Below are 17,083 nucleotides of genomic sequence, written 5' to 3' on the forward strand. Positions count from 1 at the left end.
TTAAAAACAAAATTATTCCCTGGCGGTGTTTGTTTATTTTTGGTTCGTTTGTTTGTTTGTTGTTGTTTTTTTTTAATGCCAAAAATCGCGGCGGGGCCGAGACAAACGCAGATGTTAGATTAATATCTTATGACGTCAAAGAAAGAAAAGAAAAGAAACTACGTAGAGAAAGTATGACAGTTCCTGAATGTCCTGTTGTGATTTTGTCTGTAAACGTCAGTGTTTTAACGCTCCCATCGACTCTACATCATTTAGGAGGCGGCTCCCGACCCTGCTTGTCAGTGCCAATCTTGGCTGAGACTGAGAGGGATCCCAGCAGAAAGACAGAGATATTCGATAATTTGTCCCCACTCAGGAATCGAACTTTGGTCTCTTGTGTACATCAGTGAAGGGCCCAACTCCTGTCCCCGTGGTTTCATGCAAGCCGCATAAATTAGCAAAATTTGATAATTTTTTGCACAATTTCTGATTGTTTCCTTTATCATTCTTTGTTAAAAGTAACAGAATCGCATAGTTCCACATTTTTTGGGCTCAGTTTGCATAATTTCATAATTTTGTTTGCTTAAAACCACGGGGACAGAACTACTACACTTGACTACACACGCTGGTAAGAGGAACTGAACCAGAACCATCCATACCAGAGTCCATTTTCTTAAATAAATGACTACCGAGATAACGGGACGTCCAAAACAGAGAGAGAGAGAGAGAGAGAGAGAGAGAGAGAGAGAGAGAGTTGGAAAGAAGTAAAACAACAACAGCAACAACGACATAGGAGAAGGGGATGGTAATAGTAATAATTTATGAAAGTCGATTCAATTCTGCCAAAATCTCCTTATCCGATTCTCTCCCTTTATTGAGACAGGGTAGATAACCGAATAAATGAGGTTTTGAGCGAAACAAATCCTTGAGGACACCCCTTGGCCTTAAGTTTTTCACTTAAGGGGTGGTGCTGCAGTTAGAAAAGCTGATTTGGGGCCAAATGACACAAACTGAGATAATTACACTTTAAGATTTCTGAACATGTCCTGAACAATATCTAGAAAGTACACACGCCTCCCTGCACCCTAAAGTGGTGTTTGGGGGATTTAAAAGCGTACGGTCAAGTCTCTTTTAGAGAAAATATTTGCCAATTTTGTCCAAAAATAAGCATTCTATTTTTTTCACGGTTGGTACTATTTTTCTGCTCTATTTCTCACTCGATTTCAATCAAACTTTGACAGAATGTTGAAACCATACAAATCTAGCTTTTTGTAAGAGGAATATAAAAAAATTCCTCTTACAGAAAGTTTCATCTTTGTCTTGTGAGTGTGCATGATAATTATGAATCTAATCTGTTTGTAAATAAGGTGAGAAAATTGTACATCATTATGTCTCTAAAATCCAATATGGCCGCCGTTTCCAAGGTAACCGAATCAGCAATTTCTTTTTTCACATCTGTTAACAAATCTCCATTGCCATATAATCGTCCACATCAAATATAAGCTCCATAGGAGCGGTATTAGCTGAGATAGACTTATTCTGCAGCACCCCCTCTTAAGGCCAGCCCCTCATATTTTGCATTTGTTCTCCTGAAAAAAACACAATTTTTCTTGTTATCTCCCTTAGTCGAAGAAAGAGAAGATGGAACTTCTTAAACTAACAGGAATGAACTCTTTGAAATTTGTACAATTTAACTGCCATGTTTTTCCAAAAAAATGTGTGAGTGATTGATTGTGTAAAAAAGATAGGGAAAATCATACTCAAACCCCAACCAGTCTTTTTTTTTTACTTTTTAAAATTTTGGCTTTCGGAGCAGAACTCAAATCCATACCCCAAAGTGTTTCGCGGTTCCTACATATTTTTCTTTATCTTTTTTTCAAACGTGTATTTTCCCCACTTAAAATTTTTATTTTCTTTCCTATTTTGCTAGCAATGGCTCCATTTTTCTCCCGCACAGTGCAGTTCCATAATCTTTTATCTAATAAACCTTTTTAAAAGAAATTTAGATATTACCGTGTCTGTGTTTTTTGTTGAAAAGTAAGTAGCTTTTTCCCCCCACATCTGTTCACTGGGAAAGGGGTAGGGCTGTACCCGCAGTTTTAAGCACACAAAAAAAATTCTGAAATTATGCAAACTGAGCCCCAAAAATGTGAAATTATGCGATTCTGTTAATTTTATCAAAGAACGATAGAGGAAATAATCAGAAATTATCTTAAAAAATGATAAAATTTGCTAAATTATGCAGGGAGCGTATAACCACGGGGACTGGTAGGGCGTAATTTCTTTTAAAATTCGTAAATAAATTATAATGATATCTACAAAACCACGAGCCCTACACTGACTTTCAGAGCAGGATTCAACAACCTCAGGGAACCCTCCCCCTCTCCCCCAAAGACAGCCAAAATTAAGAAAAACAAATCCACTATAGTACGGTCAAAAATGCATGGCGCAACTTATGTCAAATATCTCCTTACCTATTGAACGGACATTCTCCAACGTTTGCACAATGACTTATATCAATTTGTCTTAATTGATGAATATTTTTTCAAACTCCTGCACACTGTTTTCTAGAAAATTCCTAAATGAATACTAATTTTTAAAATCACAGTCGATGGTTTCTACAGATTTGTAAAAGTTTACAGCTGGGACAATATCGCCTTTAAAGCAAGTCCGTCATTTTTTTTTCTAATCGCAACATTATTCTTATTGAACGCATGTTTTGAGAACCTTTAGATCTAGTAGGCTACATGTACCAAAAAATGTTCGCTATAAAATTAATTTTTTGTAGCAAGTTTTGCTACTAAAAAGTCTCTTTGATGAGTTGTGACGTAGGCCATATATGTGTATGCAAAATGTGTGTGAGAAGTGGTAAGTGCTGTGAACAGTTCAATTTTCAGCGTGAAGGAGATTTATAGCATTTTATATAGATTTATGAAAAACAGTTTTTTTAAAATATAGCCTCATATGTTGGGGAAAAATATGATTAAGTTAAGACAAATTGATACAAACTGCTGTGAAAAGTATGGCTGACAGTGATTCATCCGATAAAGAGATATTTGAGAATAAGGTGGGGCACTAATTTTTTACCGCACTATAATGAATTAATAACAATTTTTAAAAAAATCAACAAATTAAATTTCATTGCTTTTTTCTCATATTATTATTCTCTTGTTGTTCCATCTTTGTGTTGGAATATCTTTGTACCTGCTTACTCTGGTGTGATTGGCGGGTGCTCTGGTGTGGTTTGCTTCTTCTTTCCTATCAAACATCTATCGTCCTTATTTCCCCTTCTTCTTTTTTATGTGTTACTCTCTTGTAACACCTCTTATCTTCTTGCGCTCATATGACCTTATGCATTTGCGAGTGCCGTAAAACCTCTACTGAAACTTAACCCCCCCCCCCAAAAAAAAAGCTTACTGACACTGATTACTCACATGGCACCCGAAAAAAGGGACACGTGACCACCCCCCCCCCCCCCCCAAAAAAAAAAAAAAGTAAAACCCAACACAACAAGCTCATACATTATAGTTATAGTGTGTGCGCAGGAGGTCCAGTATACTAAAATATACTTAGATTACTATACCACGAAGCATCAGGGAATAGCTGCTGTTCATCCTTCTTTCAACGATACGTTGGTGTTTTTTACACACCAATTAAGACCATCAAGGAAGCGGGCTTGTGGCCGTGCCTGTCTGTCAGGGCCACCCCGGGCTGAGAGTGAGAGAGATACAATATCCAAGCAGAAAGACCAAGACGCTCGATAATAAATACCCCCCCCCCCCCCCACACACACACTCTGGAATCGAACCCGGCTCTCGTACGTGTGAAAACGACCCATTGGAGAGAAACATGCCCAAAAAGGAGGAGAGACAAGGTCAAGGACGACAGATGTTTGAGTTTGACAGGAAAGAAGGAGTAGGCCAAGGAGGACTACAAGGAGCAAACCCACTAACCCAAACTCTCTTTCCTGGATTCTTTTTCCCCCACTTTGTCTCACTGACCACCTCCATGTTCTGTGAGATGTCCACTTGCAGGAAATTTGCGTAAGGTTTAGAAATCATAAGAACGCATTAATTTACGCAACAAGAATTTGTGTACCGGTACTGGAGAAAAAAACTTTAAAAACCAAGTCTGTTTCATCACACAATGAGCTCAAATGTTGAAGGCCCAACATCTTTAAAAAAAAATAAATTAATTGTTTGTTTTAAATATATTTATTGTTGCTCTATACAGTTTAGATCGTGTAGGGGGTGGGTACCGTACTAGTACAAGATGTACTGGAGTCTGGGATGTAGCGGTATATGGTGCTTTGTTGTAGCATGTAGGAGACCCAAGTGGTGAGAAGTTTTCTCTAGTTTATTCTTTTGTTTGTTTTAGTACATGTAGAGATTTTACGGCGCTCACAACTGCATAAGTCATATGAGCGCCAGAAGATTAGAGGTGTTACACAAGAGAGTAACAAACATACAAAAGAAGGAGGGAGAGATAAAGACGATTGATGTTTGATAGGAAAGAAGAAGCAAACAACACCAGAGCACCCGCCAACCACTCACGTTTATTCTTTGCGTTCCCCTGGCTAAATCTCAGCATAATCGGCTGCTGGTTCTTCATTCTGTCCCCGTGGTTTTTCGCTCCCCGCACAATTTGATCATTTTTTGCACAAATTCTGATTATTTTCCTTTATCATTCTTTGTTAAAATTAAAATTCCCAGAATCGCATAATTTCACATTTTTGGGCTCAGTTTGCATAATTTCAGAATTTTCTTGCATAAAACGACGGGGACAGTTCACCCCTGCAGTGCAACTGATTTTTTTTTTTTCATATGTGACAGTTTTTGTCATGAATTGTATCTCCTCAGTCTTTCTGTTGGGATGTTGTATCTCCTCAGTCTTTCTGTTGGGATGTTGTATCTCCTCAGTCTTTCTGTTGGGATGTTGTATCTCCTCAGTCTTTCTGTTGGGATGTTGTATCCCTCTCAGTCTTTCTGTTGGGATGTTGTATCCCTCTCAGTCTTTCTGTTGGGATGTTGTATCTCCTCAGTCTTTCTGTTGGGATGTTGTATCTCCTCAGTCTTTCTGTTGGGATGTTGTATCCCTCTCAGTCTTTCTGTTGGGATGTTGTATCCCTCTCAGTCTTTCTGTTGGGATGTTGTATCCCTCTCAGTCAGCCCGGTTTGGCCCCAACCCGCAGGGTGGGAACCCCATCTTCTAAGCGACCTAAATTGTGTCGATGTGGGCGTAAAACTGTTAAAACAAAAAATAAGAAGAGGAGGTAGGCTGCTTCAACACTGCCTTGTAAAGACAAATTCGTGCCAAGTCCAGTTTGGCAATCAGCAGTCCAGCAAAAACTGCCACTCGATAAACTTCCCAGGCAGAAATCGGGGTTTTTTTAAAGCAAGGTTTTATGGCACTCGCAACTGAAGGTCATATGAGCGCCAAGGGGTGGAGACCACACCAGAACTCTCACTAACCATTCACACACTTGACAGTGACAGAAGTTGCTCAAACTTTCAAGAGATGAGAAAAGTAAATTTTCATAAAATATCACACTTATCCAAAAAGCAAGACACATGCACTATTTAATAAAGTAATAAACAAAATCTTTACTTAAGAAACAAGAACACTTTATTGAGCTGCAAACATTTATATATATAGATAAAAATTCATCAAACACTGGCATACAAATCAAGTACAGCAACAACCCATGATTTGTCATTATGACATGAGACGTTTGTTTATGCAACTTTAATTAACAGAATTATTTGTAAAATGTATTATCATTATTATAATAGTCTCAATTAGTCTTAAGTAAAGGCCACTGACAATATTTTTCCACTTATAAAATACTCATGGCGGGATGAAGAAGGCGACATATTCAGTGGTCAACAGTTCAAAAAGTAAGCAAAGAATTATGACATTAAAAAAATAAAAATGCACTTATTTTCATCTATGGTATTGGATGCGCAAGGGCAGATACAACGTGTAGCATTTTTTCTTTCTTTCTGGGCTTATAGTATTTAATTTTAAACAGCTTGCCAACGATATATCGGTATGCACGTATGATGTATGAAGATGTTTACATACAAGGCACGGTCAATGTTCTTGGCATTTCATACAAACAGGGCCCGACCAAAAAAAAAGAGAAAGAGAGAATCATGATGAAACGATGGACCTTTGCTTTCAACAAAGAAAATCCCCAAGAACTTTCTGTTAACTCACTATTTTTCGTTTATGCGGCCAATTTTTTTCTTCCAGCATCATAAACTTCCCCGTAACTCTACTCCTAATTAACACACCTATATAAATTTGTACAAATAAACACCAAACCGAGAAGAAATGATCAACGCTTGCAATAAACACAACAGTTTGACTATTTATACATGAGATGAATCTGCTGGGGTTTTGTAGATTTTCCGTATGTCCGTAAACAACCGAGCAATACGATGTGCTACCTCAACTGGCTCACCATACGATAAAAACTTAAAGCTAATTCCATTGCAAGACACAAGTGACAAAGTGCCAGAAATATTCTCACCATCATTCCAGTGATGCTGGTATGGTATCCCCAAGTTGTTGGACTCAGACCTATCGGAATATTACAACAATTTTCAACAACCATAGTCCTGTACAAATACCTGCTATAGTCATCGCTACAGATAAGCAATAATATTGTTATTATTATACATAAAAAGTGATCAGAGAGGAAAAGAAATGGAAAAGGGCCCAACAATTTGAACACATCAGACTCAAATATTTCTACAGTTACAACAGCCTGAAAATAGAATGGACTGTCAAAATCAAATGAACAATTTATCAAAAACTCAGAATGTCCTCAATGAATCATGAAAAGCCACAGGTCTGTGAAATGGAAAAAAATTTTTTTTTTTTTAAATGAAGAACAAGTTCAGATGAAGAGTATGCGAGATACATTTTCCAACGGTGGTAACAGAGTGGTAAAATTATGGTGGTCACATTTGATAAAATACGGTGGTAGCAGTTTGGTAAAATTCGGTGGTAGTAAAAAAATAATTATGCTATTTTAAGTCTTGGTGCATCGTGTCATATAACAAGACAATAACGGAGAATGCTTGCTGCATCAGACTCGGAGGTTCATGAAATTTGTCACCAGGGCCCCGAACAGGCAAAAATATATATGCGTAAGTGCACTTAGCCATATTTATATAAAAGAAAAACAATGGAAACAAGATTGATAAGGCAAAACTGTAAAAATGTGTGGGTTGAGAAACTGCTGCTGAGATAAAGAGCTGCCATGATTCCCCTTTCCAGGCTTGCCAACTTTTCCAAATCTCAATCAGGGAAATACAACGGTAGAACATCAGATCACATTATACAGCAAGTGAAAAAAATTACAATTTAGTAGCACTGCACTGATTTCGGTGGTGTAGTGTGTATACATGAAAAGGCTTTCATATTCCACATTGCTGAATTTGGGAGTCTCTTAAATTTCAGGGACAGTTGGCAAGCCTGCACTTCAACAACACGTTTAAGAGTTGTACAGAGCTGACGACATCTTTTGGTCCTACTCCAAAGAGTTGTATTAGTAAGTTTTACGGCACTTGCAACACAATGAGGTCTTATAAGTACCGAAGATTAGAGGTGCTACAAGAGAGTAACAAACATAAAAGATCATTCACACAGAAACTGCAGACTCATCACACCCAAACCATCCACACAAAGCACAGTCACACTTTGCCAGCAGAACTTTCGGGGGAAAAATGTGCACGTACAAGAACAAGAAAAAGGACACTTTGACTTGGAAGGAGTTTCGCTCTACACCACATACTACTGCCAATCGTGCAAAGACAGTTCCGAGGCTGCATAAAAAAAAAAAAAAAACACACTTCTTTTTCATTTTTTCAGGAGAGAGAGAGAGAGAGAGAGAGAGAGAGAGAGAGAGAGAGAGAGAGAGAGAGAGAGAGAGAGAGAGAGTCTAAATGCAACAAAGGTATTTTCTCCTGTATCAACCCACCCAGTCCCATACCCAACCACAGTCAAACCTGCTCCAACGGCCACATGTATAAAGATATTCAGCTGTAGAAACGGCCACTTCCCATCTTTTCCTTGCAAAAAAAAAAAAAAAAAAAAAAAAAGGATTATAACAGCACTGTCCAGGACATCCACTTCTCTCCTCAACAATGGCTGATTGTCTCGGACATTTCGACGGGCGTACTTTAACTCATGCTTGTCTTGAAACAAACTTGAATAAAAGCCAAGTAATTTATAAATTGCTGCCTTCACATAAAAAAAACAACACCCCAGTCTTCCAATACAACTTATATAACCAAGAACTCATTTCATTCTATAACACTATTAAAGGTGCACCTTGAAACTAATTTTCCCTTTAATAACACTATTAAAGGTGCACCTTGAAACTAATTTTCCCTTTAATAACACTATTAAAGGTGTACCTTGAAACTAATTTCCCCCCGTAATCTCAGATCTATTTCCTATTCATAACTTCAACAAGGAATCTTCAGATCTCCCGCACCAACACAACCCTCAAATACTAGACAAATCAATTCTTTTGTCTTGTTTTGTTTCTATGGAAAAAAAAAAATCAGTACAAAAAGAAAAGCTTGATTCTAATCCTCAAATATAAAGACTCCTCTTTCAGCATCCTGACAATGAACAAAACAAAATATATGCAAAGGTAAGTATTTTTCATACAATTTTTTTTGGTCAAATAAAAAAACCAAAAACATGGGCAGCACAGAACTCCTTCCTTAAATCTCTACACTGCTGAACAAAACAGCTGTCATCAAAACTAATTTACCCCTGTGGTGATTACGGAAAGTGGTAGAAGGGAAAACAGGGTTAATTAAGTTGTACCTGGCGTGTGAATTTCTCCATTTCCAAAGAACAAAAGTCTATAACCATGATTTACTTCGTTCTTTCTAATGGCTGCACCTCATGGTTTTTATAATCATTTATGGCTCAGCAGTGAAAGAGTTAACTCAATGAAACCAAGAAAAAAAAAAAGTGCATGAATTGTATATGTTCAGGAAGTTCCAACATCCACCAGGACTCTCCATTCTTAGTCATCCGATGCACTGAAAAACAAAACAAATGCACATTTTATAGCCATGCTGTACAATAAAAAACCTAAACCACAAAAATGTCACCTTTAATATAAGTTTTACATCACTTGCAACATATGTATCATATAAGTGCCGGAGATTAGAGATTTTACTAGACAGAAACATATAAATAAAAGGAGGAGGGGAGATAAGGACAGCCACAATAGATGTTTGATTTTGATGGGAAAGAAGGAGCAAATCACACCAGAGCACCTGCCATAATTGTTTTGTCAGCTCAACTAAAGAGTCAAAATTTATAGCACCTGAACTTGGCCCAAGCGCACCTATTTACCTGGATATCCAGAATTTAAAAAAAAAGAAAAAAAGGTAGATCTCAGACCATACTATCACCCATGAGCAAGGCATACGAGAACAATGAATCAGCACCACCAACAGGAAGCTTTCCATTCAGACTAAAGTCATAAACACAGTGGTGGTACTGTTTTTCGTTGTATAGTAGAGTTTTTACAGCACTTGCAACTGCATAAGGTCATGTGAGTGCCAAGGGATGGATGTCAACAGAGAAGTCCTTACAGGAAATCAGGCTTACTTTGCTCACCTTTCTAGCTTCAATAGCAAAAAGTCTCTTTCGACTATCAAGGCACCCCGGAAATAGCGGGTCACAAGAGAGTGACAAACATACAAAAGAAGTAGAAAAAATGACGATATCAAGGATTAGGAAAGAAAAAGCGGAGGTTCCCCGCATGCAGTTCAGGAAGTTATGATGAGCATGACATTGATGAATCAGCCCATTTACAATTCTACTGAGCATAGGAACAAGTTTATGTCCTCCCTTTGGAAATGGCCTAAAGACACTTCAGTCAGTAGCATGGCCCCGGAGAGGTCTGGTACTGTTTCGCCAACAGTTTCATAGAAAGTACAAAAGAGAGGCTACCTGGGTAACAACTTTAGCACTTCAAAATAATACTTTCATACACTTGTTTCTTATGCATTTTATCTCTAAATTTTCATTTGATAAAGCAAACAAGTGATTGGAGCTCTCCAAGAAGTCTTGTAGAAGTCCAAAATGCCCACCTTACACAGTGCCATTGTACTGTATGTAAAAAAAATGCACGCTAGAAGAAAATGGAAAGAGTATAAGACAGTCCGATCCCTTATGCACATGGCCATTTCCCATTCCCTTTTGCGTAAAAACTATTTTTTTCCCTAACTAATATAATGACCACTTGTTCTTCACAACGGGTGGCTTTCCGAGACATTTTCAACTGTAATTTATATAACGAGATGCGAAACAGCTTAGATCAGTGTGAGAAATACCTTGAGCTGCTGCCACCCTCTTGTGATGAAGAGGAAGAAGAGGATGAAGACGATGATGATGACGAATTTGAAGACGAGGCATTTCTATTGAAAAAAGATGATATCCCTTTCTGCCACTCAGGAGTGGGTCTTGGGCACACAGGATTGCCACCAGCATATTTGCCTTTGCCTGCAAGATGAGAGGAAAGATATATTCATGGCAGAAAGCAACACACATAATCATACACTCCTCCTAAAATCAAAGTCACAAAAATTTGAAGAATACTTCGCTATCCATCATAATTATAATGCCGTTGTAATGATTTTGAAAATTGAAAGATCAGTCTCTAAAACCAGACAATAACCACTTGAAAATTTTGAAAACATTCATAATATTGACAGAACTGCCTTTTTAGAATAAGAAAGCAATGCCTAAGTAAAAAGCACAAGATTCTAACCCTTTGAGCCCCAACTACCCCTACACCAGTGAGCGAGACCCTATCTCCAACCCGGCCCGCCTGGGACAAAACGAGCATAGAAAAATGTTGAACTACACAGGATGCTATTGATTATTTCGAAAATCTGTCTGAATTTTAATAAGATGTTGGTCATCCCCTGGATCGGTGCTACTGACTGAAATGTCTTTAGGCCATTCTCAAGGGAGGGGGGGGGGGAAAGAAAAGACATTAACCATGTTCTTATGCACAGTAGAACTGTAATTGTAAATGGGCTGATTCATCAATGTCATGCTCATATCTGTGCCTGAACTGCAACCGGGAACTGCAGCCTTTTCTTTCCTAATCCTTATTATCGTCATTTTTCCTCTACTTCTTTTGTATGTTTGTCACACTCTTGTGACCCGTTAATCCGGGGTGCTTTGATAGTCGAAGCTGACATTGTGCTGTTGAAGCTAGAGAGGTGAGCAGAGTAGGCCTGATTCCCTGTAAGAATTTCTGTTGACATCCACCCCCTGGTGCTCATATATGACCTTATGCAGTTGAGAGCACCGTAAAACCTCTACTAAAACAAACATATAGAAGTTGGTAATGACGGGAACTAACCTGAGTGGAATAAGGAATGTGATTCTAATGATGATATGAAAAACGAGAGTAATATTGGCATGAATCGCTCAGCAGGTCAGGGCTCAAAGGATTAAAAGACTCGAGGACACTTCCTTGTTTGTTGTGTTTCAGTAAGAAGTGTTAACCAGGTGTCTTATCATAATGCCAAGTGTCATTTTTTTAAAAAGTGACACTGCCAGGCATACCAACTTTTTCAAAGCCCAATCAGGAACACCTTAAGTCATAACATTATAACATCACATTATATAAAAAGAACGAAAAAAAAAAAAAATCCAAAAAAAATCACACCAATTGGGACTTGCTTGGGTAAAGTAAGCTAAAACCAATTAAAATCTCCCGTCACATTCTGACATCCACCTTTTCCAAAGACTATTATATCATGATCTTTCTACAAATAAGATTTCAAAATCATTTTTATCTACTTAAAGCCACAAAAGGTGATAGAATACCCCCCCCCCCCAAACAAAAACAAAACAAACACCAACTCAAACAGACAAGCAAACATACCAGCAGGAGAACTGCCATCAACAGAGCCTGCGCTTGACCCAGCGCCCCCGAGGCTTTTCCGTGGTGCTGATGCTGCAACAACTGAAAGACAACATCAACATTTTTATTTTATTATAATTCAACTCTATATGTGGATCAACATTATATCTACATGTATGTTCTATCACTTGTTAATATTGTACCATCATAAAAATAATGATAAAAAAAAATTCAAGCTTGTATACTTACATAGTATATAGTACATATTTTTGGGGGTAAGTGTTTTATGGTGCCTGCAATTTTATACAGCACAGATTTTCAACGCTTTTCCATGCCACACTTAACATGTCAGGCTGATATCTCTAAAAATGGCAAATGTGGAAGGGTGATATTGATTGATTCTTCAGATGATCTTTTTACTGAAATCTTCCTAATTTTTTAGTTTTGGTAAGAGTTTTTACGGCACTTGCAACACATATATATTCAGGTCTTAGATTCAGAAGATTAGGCGTTACAAGAAAGAGACATACTTTTTTTTAAAAAGAGGAGAGATTCTAAGGCCAACAGGTGTATGATAGAATAGGAGGAGCAAACTACACCAGAGCACCTGCCAACCACCTAATATGGCAGTCTTGCAGTTCAAATGAGAATGTTGCCTTTATATATATACTGGAATCATTCAGTTTTCAGCTTTGTGGTCCAAATCAATATGTGTAGGCCTACAATTCAAACATATATATATATATATATATATAATTTTACTATCATGAATAATCAATAAATCAAACGAATGATTAAGAAGAAATGATTCACACACACACACACACTAAACCATGCCATACAATAAAATGAACAAAAGACAAATAAAGGCCCTGGGCACTGACAATTGTAGAAATCTAATATAAGCCTACATGCATGGCAACCATCATGAAAAATATAGATATTTTTTAAACACTAGCTTGGTGGCGTCGGTGGCCTAGTGGTTAGGCTCTCGGACTCGCAACCATAAGGTCGTGGGTTCGAATCCCGTCAAGGGCCCGACGTTGTGTCCTTGGGAAAGGCACTTTACATGAATTTTCCTCACTTCACCCAGGTGGGAATGGGTACCCGGCTATAGACAGCGAAAGATCTTGTCAGTTTGTTAGTGTTTGAGCGCTTAATCGGCTGCTCGCACTGTATGCTTCCCGGGAAGCTGAGAATGTTTCGGAGTGTTCTATGGTCTGCTGGGGTAATAATATAGTGTAAAGCGCATAGAGCCTGCTGTTGAGCGGGGATATGCGCTATACAAATGCTATCTATTATTATTGGTGGCGTCGGTGGCCTAGTGGTTAGGCTCTCGGACTCGCAACCGTAAGGTCGTGGGTTCGAATCCCGTCAGGGACCCGACGTTGTGTCCTTGGGAAAGGCACTTTACACGAATTTTCCTCACTTCACCCAGGTGGGAATGGGTACCCAGCTATAGACAGCGAAAGACCTTGTCAGTTTGTTAGTGTTTGAGCGCTTAATCAGCTGCTTGCACTGTATGCTTCCTGGGAAGCTGAGAATGTTTCGGAGTGTTCTATGGTCTGCTGGGGTAATAATATAGTGTAAAGCGCATAGAGCCTGCTGTTGAGCGGGGATATGCGCTATACAAATGCTATCTATTATTATTGGTGGCGTCGGTGGCCTAGTGGTTAGGCTCTCGGACTCGCAACCGTAAGGTCGTGGGTTCGAATCCCGTCAGGGACCCGACGTTGTGTCCTTGGGAAAGGCACTTTACACGAATTTTCCTCACTTCACCCAGGTGGGAATGGGTACCCAGCTATAGACAGCGAAAGACCTTGTCAGTTTGTTAGTGTTTGAGCGCTTAATCAGCTGCTTGCACTGTATGCTTCCTGGGAAGCTGAGAATGTTTCGGAGTGTTCTATGGTCTGCTGGGGTAATAATATAGTGTAAAGCGCATAGAGCCTGCTGTTGAGCGGGGATATGCGCTATACAAATGCTATCTATTATTATTATTATTATTTAGCTTGGTAAAGTATGTTGTTGTTTTCAAATCCCTTTAGCTGCGAGCATTTCAATTTCGCTCTTGGCAGCGTAATGCCTCCCTCAAGTAACCACATGTCCTTGTCATCAGGTCAACACCAGAGTAGAGCAGGCTTTGTAAGTCTGTAGGTGTGTGTAGGAGCCTGTGTCGAATACCTGCCAGGTTTGAGCAGTGAAGGAGAAGATGTTCAACGGTCTCCTCGTGGTAGTCACAGTGTCTGCAATGGGGTTCCCACATGGGGTTAAGACTGTTTATAATGAGCTTGTTGGTGTGCAAGTGTCCTGTGCGGGCTCTGAAGATCAATGTCTAATCAGTTTTACATAAAAGATTCAAAGGGTCTTTGGGGTTGGGTTTGTCCATGTACCTGAAGAAAGATCTTCCTGTTTCTGCGTTGAGCTGCTTTCCGCTTGTATGATCTCTCTGCAGGTCTGTAAAGAGGCGGCTGTGTCTGTCTGAGGCAGGCTTGCTCCAGTCTTTGATAGCTGGTTTGCAGTCTCATTCCCTGGTACTCCAGAATGGCCAGGCACCCACTGCAGTGTGACCCTGACGCCATAGGAAGTGCCCATCGATTTTATAACGCTGAGAATGTTCCCGTCACCTCTGTAGTCTCCTCCTCCCTCGACGGCTTGGAGTACTGATATTGAGTCAGAGAAGACAACAACATCCCCTAGTGTTACTGCACCTTCAAGAAAATCTTGGGTGATCTGCTCCAGTGTCTTTACTATGGCAACTCTCTCTGCGTCATAGTTGGAGCAGTATGTTCCACAAGGGCTAAATAGTTGGGTCTGCTTCTTCTCTCAAAGGTTGTTTCAATATTTGATGATAGATCAGCACCAGCATTCTGTGTAGCTTTTGTTGCTGACCCATCTGTGTGTATGCATGAATTGGAGTTTCAGCATACGAGTCCAATGACTCCAGGGCACTAGTCCTGAGGATTTCTTCTGGTGTGGTCTTGTCACAAGAAGGGTCTAGAAGTCTCGTCCTTATTGTGATTTCTGGTGTCTGCCAATATGGAGGTTCGCTGCTGATATTGGTGATTGGTTGGCAAGGCATAAAAACATTCCCATGCAGGAAAAAAAAAAAGAAGTACAATTTCAAATAGTGTCACACAAGACAAAAATTCTGACCTGCAAAAATGATTATGTGCTTCTAATAAAAAGTTACCTTTCCTGGAGGAGGCACCAGAGCCTGAGTCAGCCTTTGTCCGCACCATTTTCGATCAGAGTTTGGTAAATCTCTCAGTAAGTCTGAACCAGAAAGTAACTCCCGGTCTTTATAGCTCTGTGAACATGGAAAACAGGTTAAAGTACTAAAATGAGTAAATTAGTAAAAAAAAAACCTGTCTGGGTTCGATGAAAGCCTAGATCTTAACCTAGATCTAGATCTAAATCTAGATTAGGTCCTCTAACAGTAATTTAAGCAGGCTAGACTCCTACTCCTTGCTGAAGAGCAAGCCGGGTTCAGGCATATGGAAGAAGTACAACAGAACAGATATATCTAGATTCAACCTCAGAGTTCTGTGCGAGAAAAACAATCAACACCAGCAAGACATCTTCCAATCCATGTGTTCATTGATTTAAAAAAGGCCTTTGATCGCGTGTGGCTTGATTTTGATGCATTTGTACCACACGTGCCGTGCATACCCACCAACAACAAAAAAAGCCAACAGACCAAGCAAAGGCAAAGGGTCATCATTGATGAACGTTTACAAATACAAAACTTATTAGCCTGTTACTGACATTGTCCAGGACAGTAAGTCATGCCTAGATCTATAGATCTTCTGTATACAATGACATATAACATAGCCCCCTACCTTCTTTTGCCTCAAAATCAAAAGATGCCAAAGCCTCCACCTCGAGTGACTCCCAGCTGCAGCGTCAGTTGTATTGTTGTAGATCTGGTGGCCTACTCACTCATCAGTTGAATGGGTTTCGACCTTTGACTGTAAGGATCCAAGCACACCGTATGAACAGCTTTCTCACAAAGTGTGCAACAGGCAATTGACACTTAACTTGTCCGTGTAGTAACGACCTAGATTTAGATCTACAGTAAATCTAATCAATAATTTAAGCCAAACAATGACAAACAAACATTGGAGCCTGGAGTTGGAGCAATTTAGTACGGAATTTCCAAGTCCCGCCACTTTTTCGATATGGCCAGGTGCCCAACAAAGATGTCAGACCGGGCAGAAATCATCAACAGGTGGTTGAACAATAATTCGATGAGCATTTGAAATCTTGGGTAGATTTAGAAAATTAATTCTATAAACTATTTATGTCTATAAGGTACGTTGAAATATGTTGTAGCTGCTACAAATAACCATGAAAATTTGTATGAATCAGCAAAATACTGCAAACTGGCGTTTCTTGTGATCAAGAAAAGGAAATTGGGCAAAATTTAAGCGTAGATCTATACTGTCTATAGCGAAGTAGATCTACTCTAGATCTAGATTTAGGCCTACCGAATACTTTCTGAGACTAAAAGAATGATACTTTAAAAAAAACAAACATGATATACTTGAATAGAATCTATATCAACTTCAGAAACATTAACCGGGAAATGAGTTAGAAAGGGAAGTAGGCCTTCGATAACCGAGAACATAATGAAACTTAAACCCAGTTTTAGGTTTTCATACTAGTTGACAAACTGGCAAACAAGAACTGTGAACGGGAAATCCCGACTAGCCTAGAAATGAAATAGGCCTAGCCAAGTCCTAGGGCGAAGGAAAAAATGTATGATCTGAAAAAAATTTCCAGAAACCACAATATGTACATTTGTATATTCAAACTAATTTACAATCATCTATTTTTCTTGAGGGACAAAAAAACAAAGGAGCCAGTGGATTTTTAAAGTATATATAGTATTTGCTGTTGCTATCGATATGGCGCCCGGTTAGCTCAGTCGGTAGAGCATCAGACTTTTAATCTGAGGGTCAAGGGTTCGAGTCCCTTATTGGGCGACTGATATTTTTGTTAAATTTAGAATTTTTTTTTCTTAAATATTCTCGACTAGAATAACTGGCGTGTTTATTGAAATCACATCTTTTAATTCTTATTGCCCTTCGTGACGAGCTTTTATTATTTTTATTATTATTAATAAATATGCTATTTATTACCACCGGGGAGATCTGATCTCTCCCTCACACACACACACAC

The 17,083-nt window shown here is 39.0% G+C and overlaps 1 protein-coding gene and 1 non-coding gene across 3 annotated transcripts; one reads left to right on the forward strand and one right to left on the reverse strand.

Annotated features, from left to right (window-relative positions):
• Nucleotides 1-5,581: 5,581 nt before the first annotated feature.
• LOC101860750 (PCNA-associated factor) lies at nt 5,582-16,066 on the reverse strand. 2 transcript variants are annotated; one of them, XM_005101850.3, is made up of 5 exons: nt 15,742-16,066; nt 15,093-15,209; nt 11,924-12,004; nt 10,356-10,524; nt 5,582-9,050 (listed from the first exon to the last, which is right to left on the reverse strand). In XM_005101850.3, exons 2-5 carry the CDS (start codon nt 15,139-15,141, stop codon nt 9,035-9,037), a joined length of 315 nt encoding a protein of 104 aa, XP_005101907.1. In that variant the 5' UTR covers nt 15,142-15,209; nt 15,742-16,066; the 3' UTR covers nt 5,582-9,034. The 2 variants fall into 2 exon arrangements, with proteins under 2 accessions (XP_005101907.1, XP_012939995.1); XM_013084541.2 differs by lacking the exon at nt 15,742-16,066 and adding an exon at nt 15,576-15,680.
• Nucleotides 16,067-16,814: 748 nt separating this feature from the next.
• On the forward strand, nt 16,815-16,887 carry TRNAK-UUU. Its single transcript has one exon. It is a non-coding gene; the product is annotated as a tRNA-Lys (tRNA).
• The last annotated feature ends 196 nt before the right edge of the window (nt 16,888-17,083 follow it).

The sequence above is a fragment of the Aplysia californica genome, unplaced genomic scaffold (assembly GCF_000002075.1).
Source record: "Aplysia californica isolate F4 #8 unplaced genomic scaffold, AplCal3.0 scaffold00301, whole genome shotgun sequence".
Lineage (NCBI taxonomy): Eukaryota > Metazoa > Mollusca > Gastropoda > Aplysiida > Aplysiidae > Aplysia > Aplysia californica.

Coding starts and splice junctions, on each gene's coding strand:
- LOC101860750 (XM_005101850.3), bottom strand. CDS start 15,141: ATGGTGCGGACAAAGGCTGACTCAGGCTCTGGTGCCTCCTCCAGGAAA. Junction 12,005..15,092: donor TGGTGCCTCCTCCAGGAAAG/GTAACTTTTTAT, acceptor GTTGTCTTTCAG/TTGTTGCAGCATCAGCACCA. Junction 10,525..11,923: donor TGATGGCAGTTCTCCTGCTG/GTATGTTTGCTT, acceptor CTCATCTTGCAG/GCAAAGGCAAATATGCTGGT.